The sequence below is a fragment of the Rhinolophus sinicus genome, linkage group LG02, assembly GCF_036562045.2.
Source record: "Rhinolophus sinicus isolate RSC01 linkage group LG02, ASM3656204v1, whole genome shotgun sequence".
Taxonomy (NCBI): domain Eukaryota; kingdom Metazoa; phylum Chordata; class Mammalia; order Chiroptera; family Rhinolophidae; genus Rhinolophus; species Rhinolophus sinicus.
Window position 1 is genome coordinate 179,609,733 of NC_133752.1, and position 17,372 is coordinate 179,627,104.

The window sequence follows — 17,372 nt, forward strand, 5'->3', positions numbered from 1 at the left end:
TTCCTCTGTGCCAGGTGTTGCTCCAGGCTGGTGGTTCAAAACTTGACATGGATCAGGATGATCTGGAGTGCTAGTTTAAACAGATTGCTGGGTCCTGCCACCAGAGTTTATGATTTGCTAGGTCTGGGAGGGGGCCTGAGAAATTTGCATTTCTAACAAGTTCCTAGGAGATGCTGATGCTGATGATGGGACCGTACTTTGAGAACCACTGTTCTAAGCAAAGTGAACAAAATGCCACTGTGAGAGATAGTTAATAAACAATGAGCATAGTAAATAAATAAATTATCTAATATATTAGAAGGTAAGTTCTATGGAAAGAAAAAGAATACGGTAAAAGGAATTGGGAATGTGAAGTGGGGGAATGGAAGGTTGATTACAGTATTAAATAGGATGATCAGGGGAGACCTCATCTAGAAGGTGATATTTGAGCAGAGACTTGAAAGAGGTGAGGGAAAGACTCTTGGAGGAAGAGCATTCTGCAGGAGGAGCTAGAGCAAAAGACCTAATTTCCAGAAGTGCACCTAGTATGTCTTATAAACAGCAAGGAGGCTAGTATGGCTGGAACGGAGGGACCCATGGAAAGTAAAAGGATTGGTCAGAGAAGTAAAGCTGAGTGGGTAGGTGGGGGAGCAGATCATGAAAATACTTTTAGGCCATTGTAAGATCATGAGCTTTTACCTCTAGTGAAATTGAAATGGGCAACGACTGGAGGATTTTGAGTAGTGGCGTGATATAATATGACTTGTATTTTCAAAGGCTCACCCTGACTGCTATGTTGGAAATAGACCATAAGAGGGTAAGGGTGGAAGCAGAGGGACCTCTCTACTGTTGTGATCCAATAAGAGATGAAGGTGACTTGGCCAGAGGAATAATGGTCTATGTGGTGAGAAGTGGTCAGATTCTGGATATGTTTTGAAGGAGGAGTCAACAAGAATTCCTGATGGAACTAATGTAAAGAGAAAAAGATTACTCTAAGATACTGACCAACCAGAAGGATAGAGTTGACATTAACTGAGTTGGGGAAGGCTGTAAGTGGTATACATTGGGGCAGGGGGAGATCAGAAATATAGTTTCAGACATGCTGAAGTACAATAGTAGGTATTATCAGATATTTATTCAATATTAGATTTATTAGGTATTAAGAGAGAATTGTTGAGTAGTTTGTTAGATGTATGAATCCGGAGTTTGGGAAAGAGGTCTGGGCTGGAGAGGGATTTGAGAGTAGTCATGTGACAAAGTCATGGAGCTGGATGAAATCACCTAGAAAATAAGTATAGACAGAAAAGAGGAGAGTTTCAAGGGCATGCCGATATATTGGGGGAAAGATATTGGGGGAAAGAGGAGGAGCTTGCAAAGGCAACTGAAAAGGAATGTGGTCTTTGAAATGAAAAGAAAACCAAGAGTGTGGAGTTCTAGAAGTCAAGTGAAGGTCATATATCAAAGTCTCTACTTAATTGTTTCATTAGTCTTTTAGTGCTTCTTTCTCATTTTAACCTTGCCTCCTCTGAAATCTATTCTGCAGTACCAGTTAACCATCTTTGAACATGCTGGTATCATGGCACTCCTCTGTTAACCCACAAAGGCTCATGGTTTTATAAACCTTAGTTTTATCCGGGCATATTTGCTTGTTTCACTAATTGAATTGCGTTATTTTAAAAAGAATGTGTATTTTCTTTAAAAGGAAAGAATATTCAATTATAGTTTCAATAACACCCTTACACATCATCTGTTATTATTTCCCATGGAAATCTTAGAGTTAGATGGTGTTTTGGTGACCACTTAGTCCAACTCCTTTGTTTGACCAATGCAGTCCAGAGAAGTGACTCAGTTTCTACCCTTAAGTCTTGGCTCCAGTATTTTTACTGCATATCAGGCTCTGTACAAAGTATTCAACTTCTCAATGCCACAGTGTCCTCATCTGAGAAACAGGGATGGTAATAGCGCTTATGTAATAGAGCTGTAATGAGGAGTCAACACAGTAATGCACATAAAGAGCTTAGTTCGGTACTTGACATCTTTAAATACTTCCACCTGAGTTTCAAGGCCTTTTGAAATCATGTCCCACTTTACCTGTCCAATCATATTGCCTGTTTTTCTTCAAATTCTGACCTTTCTAGTCTCTCCTAACTGCACTGTGGTGACTTCTACTACTGGATCACATTCAGATTCTGTCTAAACTCTGCCCATCTGAGTTTTATCTCTGTCTTAGGGTTCCACTCAAGCCCTTCCTCCTCCTGGAAGTCGTCACTTCTCTTTTTCTAAGCCTCCACAATTATCATGTTAGTCTTTGTTGTTTTTCTGTGATTTCATGTGTTTTATGTTTATAACTTGATTACAGTTTCATGGAGTATGAAATCATTTTAAGCTTTGAAGAATCTATTTTTATGGTGCTTAGCACACAGTCTAAACTTCATAAAAGTTTATGTGTTGGTTGAATATAAGTGCTGACCTGGACAGTTTAAAAAATTCTAACTCTATAAGTTATTCCCTTGAGTAGAGCATATTCTAGCCACATGTTATTTGCATACTTGATTCAATGAATTTATTTATACTTTATATCCTACCTGCTTCCATTAAGGATTTGCAACAGCATGTAACTTGTGGTGAGATTTCATATTGTCATACATATTTAAATAGAATGATTTTTAGAAATATCTTTAAAGAAACATATTCTACCAAAAGATATAGATGAGTCACTGATATTTTTTTTTCTTCTCCTGAATGTCTAGGTTTTACCAGTGAAATGAGTTATTTTGCCTAATGTTGAATGTGTTAAAACTTAAAACATATCATGGCTTCTTGGAAGTGTCTCTGTTTTATTCTTCACTCTTTTCAGCTGTGAACCCTTTGTTGCACAGACGCTCCGAAAGTGTCAGTCAAAACCAGAAAAGAATGAAGTCTATTTCATATTTTGGGTTTGGGAAATCTGATTGTTTCTCTTGGAACAGATTGTTCATTACAACAGTGTCTATAATAAATGGAGTGTGCTGCCGAGATAGATGGAAATGAAATTAATTTGGCTCAGATGTGATCTTTGTTTTGCTTATGAGAATTTGAAACATCCTTACAGAGTTTCAAATTTCCATGCAATTTAGAAATAAAGGAGATTTCAAAATGTCTGTCTCCCTTGCCAGTGGCCATCATTATCTTGCTGGGGCACTGCAGGACAGAACAGCGAGTGTGACTAACTGTATATGAAATTAGTGTGTGATAGGACCTTATCAGAATTCTTGTTTACAATGTATATTTTGCAAATAAAAATATCACATAAGATAACGTGCTTTCTGTTGTAGGTTGCCTATCAGATTGGTAACTATGAGTTGGCAAAGAAAGTTTTCTCACCAGTCTGGGATTATTTTGTTGCTTCACCACCTCACGGTGAACAATCTGTTATTTGTTTAAGCAACATAATGACTATTACACAGAGAAGGTAATTAGAAATGTTCTTTTCAAATATTAATTTGCTTTTTGAAATTAAATGTTGGGTGTGAAGCCTAGAATTAATTTATTTTCAATTTCATGTTAAGATCGTCCATCTAAAACTGTTTCCAATCAGTATTTTAATAAGCACATACATTTAAAGGTCTTGAGTCCTTGTTAGGACCTTCTTTGTTAGAATCAGAAAAAATACTGGAGTCATATGGATGCATTCTGAATATAAGTTAATGAAGGTTATGGAAAAAAATACCAAACACTAACCAACGTAATGCCAGTTATACTAGAAAACACAAATATCTTTGGGGAGTTTTGTAACAGAGAAAGGTCAGGTTCAAGTTAAGGTTAGGGTCTGATGGGTGGACTGTTGGGGTAAAAAAGGCTTTTTCTTTGCTTGAAGATGCTCCCAGGATCAGCCTATCAGCAACTGCAAATAGATCAGTAGAAGCTGCCACAGGCCATCATTTTGCTTTACTGCCATTTTTCTTAAAGGAACAAAGTTTAAGAGTAGGTTTAGAAATGACCATTAGTGTGATTTCAGGCTACCTTAACAAGTTCAAAAACAACAATCTCCTTCACCTGCTTGTTAATGCCTGAAATTTCTTTAATAAGAAGACAAAGCCCTTCACTCCTCAAAGATAACGAGCTTAAAATGCAAATACTGGTTGAGGAAAGGCATGGATAATGCTTATTTACAGAAAGGTATAATTCCATTCATTTAAAAAATGTAGACTTAGCATTTACCCTGTACAAGGATGCTAGGTGCTATGGGAAATGGATTTGAGAGGCACTTTAGAGGAGAAAGAGACCGGACTTGGAAGATTTTATGTGGCTTGTGAGGATAAGAGAGAGGAAGGAGAGACAGTTGACTGGGATTTCCAGGGTTACCTGACTGGAGGCCTTTGACATTGACTAAGGGAACGTGAGAGGTGGAACACGTTTTTGGAGGAAGATAATGAATTTGATTGGGGGTATTTTGAGTTTAGTTTTCTAGTAGGACATCTTGGTAGATAGGAGATGTCCAGTAGGTAGTTGGTTATTTATTGCTGATAACTCAGGAGAGGTCAAGGCTAGAGATACGGATTTAGAAACTTTCCACTGAGATCATCATTGAAATTTTGACAACGTGTGATATCTCCCAGGGAATGACTGTTCAGCAGAAAAGACAGAAGGCTGGAGTTTGAACCTGGGCATTGCTTCCTTTTAAGAGACAGAAGCAGGAGATGGAACCCAGGAAGGCTATTGAAAAAGGAGCAGTCCAGGAGGTGAAAGTATGGGAGTACACTACTAAGGGAAGTAAGAGTGTCCCCGTGGAGGGACTGCCAGCAGCATTGAATGCTCGCACAAGATCAGGTAGAGCAGTCGCTCAATAAAATGCTACAGAGAGGTTGGGTAGGATGAGAACTAAGAAGAGGCTTTAAAGTTGGCAATTAGGGGGCCATTGGTGAGTTCAAGAGAGTCATTTTTGTGGCATGATGCGACAATTGAAATCTTTTGCAACTGGCTAAGGAATAATGAAAATGGAGAATTTTAACAAGCAAAGACTACTGTTGTGAAGTTTGGTGGTAAAGAGGAGGAAAGTCGGAGGAAGTTTGAGGTGAAAGGCAGGCTTAAGGAAAGAATTTTGGAGGGTGCAGAGGGAGAGACTGAGGATACAAGAAAATGCAGGTGATGGTGACACTGTGGTGGGTAAGCCAGGAGGACATAAGAGCACATGGGGTAGAGAACAGTGGTTAGAACATTTGTTGTGGGGGATGTGAACAAAGAGACATTAGTGATAAATGGAAGTGTTGCTGAGGAGCACTAGTGACTCAGCTGATGTCACATAACGTGAATTGCAGTAGAGCGCAGTTCTTGTGGTTAAGGGCCATTTGATTGGTCCTAGAATAGTGTCTCGTACATAATAGGTGTTCAGAAAATGATAGTTTGAATGAAAATAAATAAGTGAATACATGAGCATTGTGGCAGGGATAGAAAAATTGGACAGTGACATCTATGCAAGGTCAGGCAAATTGATTATTGCCAAAAATAAGGGGTCGAGAATCTAAAGTGCTAGAGAAGTCACTATTGAAATGACTACCAGAGTCTGAGCTGGGAAGGGAAGGAAATGGAGCCAGGAGGAGGTGATAGCCTGGACTCATTGCACGTGTCAAGGTACCGATGGTCAGCATGAGGACAAAGAGAAAGTGTAGTGTGAGTTGCAGGAGTGGGAGAACTAACATTCTCCTGACAACAGTAATTTCAGAATCCAACATGGTGATGAAACATAATCTCCTGGTGTGATTTACTGATGTCAGATTCTTTCTTGTTTTATAGGAATAGGGGGTGTGGAGGTAGATGGACCTGAAGCCTAGAAGGGAGGGTTTGTCACCGAGTAAGGCTAAGGGTAAGGAAGGGACTATTGGAAACAAGGAAGAGTGCAGATTTCACATTTTGCCAATGGTTGGCACTGTTGACTGAAATTTAGAAATGATAATCAAAAATAACCCAAAAGTTAAGTCAATCAGTCTTTCTCCTCTCTCTGTCTCTGTCTCTCTCTCAACATGGCTGATTCTGCTACAGATGATCCTCATTTTCAGAAAGTTCAGTAATTGAAATACTGTGCCTGTTTTCTAAGCTTCTGGCTATCTATAGTGATTTCATTATATTGATAAAAAGAACTTTACGTATTAGAACCAGAAAACTTTCACAATAGTTATTTTTATGTATCTATGACATAATATGTCAGCAGCTTAATTTTCTTACTTGTGAACTTGTTGTTAACGATGGTCTTTAATTTTAACTTAAACACTGTATAAAAGTAGCTGTTCCACAAATTTTTGCTGCAGTTTTGTGATCATTGTGTGGATGCAATGAAAAATCAATCTAAAAAGGCAAATTCACATGCTAAATCATTTTATGTTTAAATCTGTAATGTCACTTACTTTCTTTTGCAGATTACATTCAGATATTTTGGCAGAGACTTCTTCAATTCTCTTATACCTTTTTCTTAGAAACATTTTTGTGACAAGTGACATTAAAATTAAAGAAGAAAATCTTTTCTGTGACAATATTAAAGGCAATGAAATTTTCCCCTCTCAACAAGTAAGTGAACTAAAATGACTGAACATGTGTCAACTTCCCTTTATCTGTTTTTTGGTGTTTCAAGTTCCTGTTGTTTTGGGAATGTGTATCCTGGCTTGTGAATAGATTAAGAGGCCATTGTATGATTGTGCTGGCTTATTTGATATTCCAGATAGGATTCACAGCCCTGAGTTCATTTTTTCCCTTTTTTTCAATTTATCTTCTTTTTCCCTGTACAAAAATAGTATAGATTTCAAATATTCAAAAATGTGTAATGCATAAAGTGAAACCCATTGTAATCCTATTGTCCTTAAGAATACTGTTTTTGTTCTCATGTGATTTCTCCAATTTTAAAAACATGCATAGACAAATCTGTTAATGTTATTATTATTATTATTATTTACAAAAATGGGATTATGATGTATTTGCTATTCTGCAATTTGAATTTTAAACACATTTTATAATATATCTTGGACATATTTTCATGCTGGTACTTGTCAATTTATGACATTCTTTTTAATTATAACATTGCATTCCTGTACAGAGGCAGGAATTTAACTTATTTCCTCTTGACAGAGTCGTAGTACTTAGAAACATCGCTCTGTGCACATCTACAACCTTGTAATTCTCTTACTTTTAATAGCAATCCTACATTTGTTTCATTTAAGTTAAGGTTACTCTTCTCTTTGTCCTTCTTTACTCATTTAGATATATGGAGGCTTTTGCCCTAGTTTTCTTTCTTTCTTTCCTTCCTTCCTTCTTTCCTTCCTTCCTTCTTTCCTCCCTCCCTCCCTCCCTCCCTCCCTCCCTCCCTCCCTCCCTCCCTCCTTCCTTCCTTCCTTCTTCTTTCTTGCCAGTGCATTCACCTACTCATCCATTAATTTATTAATTAGATAACCAATAAATTGTTACATGAGACTGTGCTAGTTTCTGTGGATATGTAAGTGAAAAAAACATGACTCTGCCCAAGACAAGTTCACAGCCTTGTAGAGCCCAAGCACTCACCACCATGAACCTGTTCCTACCACATTGCATTCAGTTCCTTCTTTCAGCATCCAGTCTGAAAATAAAGACAATCCTGCAGTTCTTCAATGATTTCCAGAATGCTAGACTACCATTCTAGTATTATAATATAGAAAAATCATGAAATCTTTCCCTGGTTGAAAGGGAAAGGAGGAAGATAGACTTCTTATTATTTTGAAGTGGCATTTACAAAAGCCTAGCTTTACATTTTACTATCATTTTTTTTTTTTTTAAAGTAGGAGAATTATAAAAGAAGACTGGTTTGGTATACTGAAAGTTTACTATTTTCTCACAAATCCAGAAGGGAATGGGACTCTGTTACTCAAGTGGGGAATTTTACAGAGACATTATATTTTAATTATTATTTGCTATAATCTATGTCTTTGAAAATGCTAGATTTTTTTTCTAACATTAAAATATAGCCAACATTTTATCTTACTAATTAAAAGAGATTGGTTCTTTTTCTGTTACTAGTAGTATTTGTATTGTTTGACAAAGAGTTCTGAAGTTCAATTAACTAAGATTGTTTTATCCATATGTAGCATTATTATACAGGGCTTAGAGTTGTTCCTGAATTTAGATTTTCTTCATATCAACACTCATGTCGTTGTCAAGCCACAAGGATCACATCTCCTACCCTTTTTTCCCCCCTTAGAGACACATTAGTTAAGCACCTGATGTTCAATTTGAGTAACAATACCTATTTCTTTACAGATTGCTAGACTAATTGAATGTGAAAGAGTATTGGTGGCATTGGAACTTAGCAACTACCTGAATGATCCCAGTTATACCCTTCAAGCTGTGACTCAATGTTATGGCCTCCTTGCTCCTATAATCTATCACAATATTGTTTTGGTACCCGTTGTGCAGGTAAGTGTATTCCCCCCACCACATACCCCCAATAATGGTATTTTTATATAAGGGCAACCCAACAATGCATTTTGGAAAAGAAAAACCAATGTATCTCTTATAAAGTCCAAATAACAAGTATGAATGAAATTTCATGAGTTAATTGAAAAACATTTCAATAATTTAAATGACATGTCCAGGCAAACATAAATAAGGACAAAAGGTGTTCTCCATATTTAAATATTGACAGTCTGCTTTTCTAGGCTTTTAAAGTTATTTCAATTTTTATTTTATTGTAATGTTAGAAACAGCAATATTTATTCAAAACATATTGTTAAAGCCCTCATCTGGGGAAGAAATTTGGTAGATGACCCAAGAATACGTACTTAGTATCTTGGTGATGGAGAAGTTGGAGGATCCCCTGGCTTACAGAGATTATATTTGCTGTCTTTGCCTGATAATAAATCGTCATAACCTTAGTGGCTTAAAACCATGGGTCCATTTACGATCTCATAGTTTCTGTGTGTCAGGAGGCTGGATATAGGTTAGCAAGTCTTCTGCTCAGTGTTTCATCACGATGAAATCAAGGTTGCAATCTCCTCTGAGGCTCAGGGTCTTCTTCCAAGCTCACTGGTTGTTTGAGAGAATTTATTTCCTCCCAGTTGTGTGATAGGAGGTTGTTGGCTCCTAAAGGCTGACCACCAGTTCCCTGCCACAACATGGCAGTATGCTTCTGCAAGGCCAGCAAGAGAGTCTCCTCTAATATGCATGAGGTGTCTTACTCATATATAACGCAGTGTAGTCGTGAGAGTGACAATGCCGTCACATTCACAGGTCCTGTCTACACTCAAAGGGATGGGTTACACAGGGCCTATGCACCTGGGGAGGGATCCTGGGGACTATCGTAGAATTCTGCCTACCACAGAGAAGTAATGAGAGAAGCAGGATTTTCTGCGGGTGGTTATAGAAAGTTAGCATCATTGTCGTCATCATCATCGACTCAGATTTTGAGAACCAAGAAGATGTGAGTGAACTTACACAAAGTACAAAAAAATTTTTAAATTAACTATTGAGGAAATTAACCAGAGAGCTTAAGTAACAACAAACGCTCACTTGTGAGTGGCTCTACTGGAGCATAAACGTGCCTCCTTTTCCCGAATTTCCTGCATCTAGAAGTTCTGCTGCTGAAGAGATATGCCTCCAAAATCCAAAATTTAGATTTACAGTTGGCAGCCTTCCATGTCATCTGTAAATGGATCGGTGCAGTATTTTCAAGTGTAGAATGTTCTTCCTCCAGAATCCAAAGGTGTGTGCCTGGCATTGCCCTTTCTTTGTAAGAGATGAGAACTGCCCGATGTCTGGAGTCAGTGTTTCAGCATGCCCCAGACAGTTCATTAATGTATCAGGCCCCAGCATCTTCATAGGGTTTATTTCTACCCTCTGAAGGGCATGTGTCAACCAAGGTCTTTAATGTACTTCCATTTCTTGCTCATTAGGTCTGATTAATGTAATGTTATTGATATAGTGGCCCAATGCTTTGTTTTGAAAAATGTCCAGAAAATTCACACTCTTTCTTAAAAGATTCTGTCAGAGGGTGGGAGAGTTACCATTGCCCTGGGGCAAGACTCTCAATGTATACTCATTTGTCTGGTGTGAATGGGAACTTCTGGTACTTCTTTCTGAGAGGGAAGGAAAGGAAACATGAACCATCTCAAGGCATGCCTTTTAATGTGCTCTAGCAAAGATCCCGCATTGGGAATGGCACCTGCATTTCGTGCTCCGCTTGTTGAGTTCAGGATCATCCACTGTCATCCTTTAGGATCCTACTGATTCAGGAAGCCTTTAAGCGATAGCCCAGAGAAGAGGTTGTATCTATGAGGAAAAGCCTGAGGAATGGCGTTTCTAATTAAACGGTATTATTTGGAATTGGAAAAACCAAATGGAAAAATGGAACAGAGAGGAGATTCTAGAAATAGGCCTCCTATAGTCTAGAAATTGTGGCCTCCAATATTAGGCCTCAATATGTAGAGAATATATGACAGAATTGGCATTTCAATTTAGTGGGAAGAGAATGGATATTTTTAATAAATGGTGAAACACCTGGATATTAATCTGAAAGTGAACAGAGATTGATCCTATTGGTATCCTTTTCAAAAAGTCGAGATCTTAAATGTAAAACAAAGCAAAAAAATTTTACCAAAGAAAAAGAAAAATAGAATCTCCGGAGATTACCTGTCCAATCCTGGTTGGGGGAACCAATTCTAACCAAGACAGAAGTTTTAGAAACCACAAGAAAAAGAGACATATTTGGTTATATGTCCAGCCACCTATATGTGAAAAAGGGATCATAATAAAGATACCATGTTTCCCCGAAAATAAGACCGGATCTTATATTAATTTTTGCTCCAAAAGACGCATTAGGGCTTATGTTCAGTGAAAAATCATGCTAGAGCTTATTTTCTAGTTAGGTCTTGTTTTCGGGGAAACACAATAGTAGAAAATTTATGGATTTGGAAAAAAATATATCTAATACTGATGAAAGGTAAATACATATAACTACAAGTCTTACAAATTGACAGTAATATAAACCGAAAAATGGGCACAGGATATGAATAGGTAGTTTATAGGAAAAGGAAATCCAAGTAAATGGCTCAGAGATGTATGAAAAGATGCTCAGATTGTGAAGATGCGTAGACATGCACATTAAATGAACTATGTAACATCACTGGCAGAATTGAAAAGATCTGTAACTCCTATTGCTGTGAGCATGTGGGGCAAAGGCATTCTTGTTCATTGATGGGGGAAATGTGAATTGTTCCAGGCTTTGGATTTTGGTAAAGCAATCGTCATCAAACTAAATTTAATTTTAATTAAAATTAAAACCAAACATACCTGACAGCAATCCCTCTACTAGCAATCCCCCTCCCATAGAATACAATTTTAGTCAAATTAAAGATACATTTACCTGACACCGCAATCCCTCTATTATGTAGCAGTTTATCTCATATAATGGAATTGCCAGTTGGTGGGATGCAACTCCTTGCGGTGGCAAGAAAGCTGGAGATGAAGAGAAAGTGCAGCAACAGGAGGATGGCCAGTAGTGCCAGACTGGGAAACGTCAATTGTGAAATTGTGCAACATGGAGATTCTGGAAGTGGTGGAATAAATTATGGTTGATCCATATCGAATAATGTTATGCCTCCATTAGAAATAATGAATTGGAGCTACACCTGTAGACTTGGAGGGATTTTTCACAAGACATGGTTAAAGGAGAAATGCACAGTTCAGAAAAGTGTGTATAAATCCCATTTTGTAACACAACATTAACCCTCCTATGTACATTTATATGTTTGCATACACACACACACACACACACACACACACACACACACACACACAATTATTTGAGCCAGGAGAAAACTACAAAACATAATGTTAACGTGATTTTGGGTTATGGTGTGGTAGGGTGGGAGAGGGTGATGGTGGAAGGGAGGAATTGCACAAGCATAAAAAACCTGTAAGTGTACTGTAACAATAGTGATAATATTGTTAGAATGGTAGCTTGAATCAAGTAACGTGCCCCTAAAAGACCAACATCCATATATTAATTTGTCCTTTGGGATAATCTGAGTGATGACAAGATTCATGCAATCTCAGCTCTACTTTTCTGATTGAAATATTGCTTAGAAATGTGCAACAGAATAGAAAGCTAAACTGAGTCATCTAGCTCTTGATCAAATTCATGATCACCTAATATGAAGCAAGGAGAGTAAGAAGTACACCCCAATGTTAATTGATTTCTTGGGAAATGAATATTTGGTTTTAATTTTAAAAGAAACTTATTTCAAGTACCTGGTACCACTGTATATTTAATATGGTATATACTTCTCCATATGGTTTGCAAGATCTTCCTAAACCTGGATGTGATCTTAGTTTTTTTGTATGCATGTAGCGTTCCGCCTATGTCTTCTATGGCATTGTCAAAATGTGCTTTGTTTTATAGTTATTCGTGTACTTATTTTATTCTCTCTACACGTTTTTAAGTTACTTTAGATGAGGTACTCATCTGAAAATTGAACATACCTATTTTATTTCAGAGTGCATTCCAACAGTGATAAATAATTTATCAATAATTATTGATAACAGTACAATTTGATGACTTAAAACTTGCATGATTTGAATAGAACATTTTGTAATGAGTAAGGATGGTGTTTTTCAACAAACCCATTGTGCTTCTATTTTTTAGATCTTGATAAAGTGTGTAGTGGTTTTGCAAGGACTACCAAATATCATCTCCTCAAAGAAACATATTGAGAGTTTTGAAAGTGTACAGCACATGATAGCTTGTTGCATCTTCTACATAACAAAGGTATTTATCTCATTCTAATGTCATAAAATTTAGGAGTAGTAATGATTAAGAAAGTCAAGATACTGTTAATCACAGGAATTAGAATAAAACACTAACACCCAGAAAATATTATAGATTAAAAGTAGCCTGAATAGGCCAATTGGTAAAACCTTGAGAGTGTATCTTGGGAAGGAGATGGAAAAAAAGGCATGTTATGAGACCTCATTCACTTTGGAAACAAGAAAGAACCAAAAGACCAGAGGCAGAGGTAGGCTTATTTATCATCATTGCTTGGCTTAAAGACCAGCATAGTGTGTTTTTTTCAAAGGCTTTGGTTGACTGAATCTGGTGAGTCTCCTCACAGAAGGGCCGTATCTGCCTGCCTGTTTTATGTGATCCTCACAGGACCTTTCTGATTTAGCCAGGGTTCTGGAAGGTTACTGCATATGTGGCCTGATTTGATCCACCACTATTGTTGGGACTTAAGTTTGCTTCCATGGAGGTCTGGCAACAGAGAGGCCTCTTCCCTGTACCTAAGCAAAGAGGTCAAGAATTGCTGACTCTTCATGGCCTGACCTGAGAAGCAGAAAATCATATTCCTCTGGTTTGCCACTGTCGGAGAGACTTCTGTGACCTGGCTTGTGTAGATGCTGAGGGAACATAAGCCATTAGCAAGAAGAGAAAAATAATAACTCACTTAAAAGGACTCAGAACCCCCAGGAGGGGAAGAGCAGACTGACACTAAAATAATTGTGTTATTTACTCTCACCATGTTGGAAAAGACCAGAGATGATTAAAAAAAAAAAAGAAAGGAAAAGAAAGAAAACTTTCAAGGTAATACCATTAAATGATCAAAACACAAAACAAACAAATTTGATTTTTGATTAAAAAATTAAACAGATAAAGGTTATGGTTATGGTATTTCTTGAGTCAAATCTGGAAGTTCAGAAATACCTGACAATGTAGAACAGACTTGCCTAGAAATAAATTCAGAAGGCAGATCCAAAATTCGTAACATGAAATAAAAGGAGTTTTGAAGGTAGAAGAGAAACAGATGGAAACGTAATAGGCCCCCTGAGTCCCAGCCAGGATTAACGTAAGAACTCATGTACAGACACACGTGTTGGTGAAATGCCTGAAGTCCAAGGATAAGGACAAATCTTAAAGTTCTGAGATCCTAATGACAGGTTATTTGCAACGGAAAGAGAATTAATTAGCTTCAAACTTTTTATCAGCAACGCTAGAAGTTAAAATACTGGAGCAACATTTGTAGAATCCTGAGGGTCCAAAAATTAATAACCAGGAAAGATATCATTCACTTGTCAGGGCAAAATAAACATTTCAAGAAGTGCAGGCATTTAAAAAGTATTCTTCCTATGTACTTATCTGAGGAAAACACTTGAGGAAATACTCTATCAAATGACAATTGGTTCAGAACAGAAATCCCAAGATAGGGAAAGACAAAAAAGGACAGGAATAATGGGAGCAATGAATCTTGCAACATATGTATTATTAAAATTAAATAGATAATAATGATGTGACTAGGACTCTGTAATATAAATGCTAAGTAGGGATTCTTGAAACAGAAGAATCATTCTTGAAAGGAAAACTTATTAGTAACCTAGAACTAAAAGCTTCCTTCTTGTTTGGGGCCGAGGGAGGGGAGAGCAATTAGATAATCTTGGTTCATGCTTATGTTTTTTAAAAAAATGTATATAGTATAAATATAATATAAAATGATTCTTTTCTTTTGATAGAATAAATACATTTAAAGGAATAAATATATTTAAAGTACTCAGAGGAATATGTAGCCATGAACAGAATTTATAGCCATTTAAAGGAATAAATTTATTTAAAGGACTCAGAGGAATATGTAGCCATGAACAGAACTTTAGAACATAGTAGGGCTTCTAAATTGATATGAAGGAAAAATGAACAGAGGAATGACAAGGAGGAAAAGTGGCTAATTCAGCAAAAGGAAGAAGAGGAAAAAGATAGTATTTAAGATAGAAGGAATAAAATCAAGTATATTAATAACTTCACTCGTATGAATGAACTCAGGAGACAGACTGGCAGATGGGCTAAAAAGTCACATTCAAATGTGTAATATTTCAAGAAACACACATAAAACATAGTGACAAACTCTGGTTGAAAAATAAATGGATAGACAAAGAAAGGTACTGGCAAAATGCAAACAAAAATAAAGGAAGGGTGGCAATTTTCATATCTGAAAAAGCAGAATTCACGGCCCAAAACATTAATTAGGACAGAGAGAGGCCTTATACCAGTGTTCCTCACATCTGTTCTGTCTGATCACCCTTCTCTTCTCCTGGATGGCATCTGGTAACTTTTTGGTCTTAGGACGGTCTCATTTTCAAGTACTAATGATCAAGTCTGAATTAAAACAAAACCTGTATTTTTGACAACAGCAAATTAAAGGATAAAAACAAAATTATATGAAAATGCTACAAAGGCATTTGATAGCACTCAGCAACTTTTCCTAATAAAATTGCTAAATAAGTTAGAAATGGAAGGAAGATATTGAATACAGTTTTCCCCCCTTACCTGCGGGAGATACATTCTAAGACCCCCCCGGTGGATGCCTGAAACTGTGGATAGAAGTGAGCCCTACATATATCCTATGTTTTTTAATGTTTTTTTTCCCCATACATTCATACCTATGGTAAAGTTTAATTTATAAATTAGGTACAGTAAGAGATTAACAACAATAACAAAATAGAACAATTATAACAATGTACTCTAATAAAAGTTCTATGAATGTAGCCTCTCTCTCTCAAAATATCTTATTGTATTGTACTCGACCTTCTTGTGATGATGTGGCATGATAAAATGCCTTTGTGATGAGATAAGTGAGGTGAATGGTGTGTTAGGCTACTACTGACCTTCTGACAATACGTCAGAGGGAGGATTATCTGCTTGGAGTGATCCTGGATCAGTGAGCCATGGCCCTGTCAATGGTTGGATGTCAGCAGCAGAGGATGTCGGTGGTTGGGGGAATTGAATATTTTTGCACTGAGGTTGACCATGATAACTAAAACCACGGAAAGTGAAACCTCAGATAAGGGATAAAAACAAAATTGTATGAAAATGCTACAAAGGCATTTGATAGCATTCAGCAACACTACTGTAATGATAAAGACATTTACCAAAATTTCACAGCAGATATCATACTAAATGGCACATTTCTGAAGCAATTTCCTTAAAGACCAGGCATAGGAGATGCTGATTTTTAATAGTGTGATTCATTATTTGAAGAGATTCTGTCTCATGCAATAGGTTAAGAATATGAAATAATTTTATAATATTAGAAAAGTGTGATTTATCTGTAATTGGAGAGGTCTCAAAACCCTTGAGAATCTAGTAAAAAATTACTAGAATTGAAAAGAGAATTTATAAAGTGATTATATGTAAAACACAAACTAAGTTTTTGTGTGTTTTGTTTTTGTTTTTGTTTTGTTTTAATACTAGCAGTAGCCAGTTAGAAATGGAGAGGGCAAAATATATCATTTATAATACACAATATTTTAAATTTAACAAAATATTAAAGGACCTAAATTAAATAACTGTGAAATCTTACTGAAGGACACAAAATAAGATCTGAACATATGGCAGGCAACACCAGGTTCCTGAATAAGACTTACTGTCATAGAAATATAAATCCTTCCTAAAATAATATTTAACTGCAATGCAGTTCACATAAGAATCCCAATGGGGTTACTTTGAAACTGATTAGAATAATTTAAAAGTTCTTGATATTAACATTTACCATAAGGCCACTTCAATAAAAATGGTGTTAACAGAGTAATGGGCAAAAATAGTTCAGTGGAAGAGAATAGGGAGTCTAGAAATAGCCAGACCCAGGTCTGCAGAAGAACTTAACATATGACAAAAGTATTTGGATCCACTGAGAAAATGATAATTTATTATAGTAGTTTATTTAATAAATAGTACAACTAACAATTCATCTGAAAATAAACAAAGCCAGAGTCCTACCTCACATACAAACAAAGTAAAGTCCCAATGGATTCAAGGATGAATAGCCTTGAAGTCAGGGGAGACCCTTCTCAACAGGGCACAACATTCAAAAGATACACAAAAAGATAGATAAATAGAGTAAATGATACGAGGAGCTTTTGAAGGGTTTCAAACAGGGAATTATATAATGAAGTTTGCATTTTAGAAACAAAGAAATTGTTCTGGTTGTGCAACAGCTAGTAATTAGAGGGGACTAAGACCTGAGGCAGGGAATGAGTTAGAAGGTGAGAGATGATAAACTAAACCAGTGTAGAAAAGTGGGAGAGAGAATTGAAAAGATTCAAGGGTGATTTGTAAGATAGAATTGAGTACCTGGAAATCTATTGAGTATAGGGGAAATAAAGGTGGGAAAAGAAAGGGTTGACAGTAATCCAGTGATCTGTCCTGAGCAGAGGGATGAATGCAATGCTGTGTATTGAACCCTGGTTGGGGAGTAATTTTGTGTGGGAAAGGGAGAATAGATAATGAGTTTTGAATATATTGAATTTTGGGCCCATAGGATATTCAAAGAGGTGGCCATTATATATTTGGACCTACAGGTTTAGAGTTCAGGAGAGGTCAATATGTATAAAGACAAAGGATTCATTAGTATATAGAC

The 17,372-nt window shown here is 36.7% G+C and overlaps 1 protein-coding gene across 2 annotated transcripts in view; it reads left to right on the top strand.

Moving 5' to 3' along the window:
* The window catches only part of CFAP54 (cilia and flagella associated protein 54), a 252,306-nt gene that overhangs the window by 81,476 nt on the left and 153,458 nt on the right, over nucleotides 1-17,372 (top strand). For both annotated transcript variants that reach the window (XM_019732067.2, XM_019732066.2), the window contains exons 23-26: nucleotides 3,294-3,430; nucleotides 6,372-6,519; nucleotides 8,236-8,391; nucleotides 12,617-12,739. In XM_019732067.2, coding sequence (XP_019587626.2) covers nucleotides 3,294-3,430; nucleotides 6,372-6,519; nucleotides 8,236-8,391; nucleotides 12,617-12,739 — 564 coding nt within the window. The remainder of the gene's footprint in view (nucleotides 1-3,293; nucleotides 3,431-6,371; nucleotides 6,520-8,235; nucleotides 8,392-12,616; nucleotides 12,740-17,372) is intronic.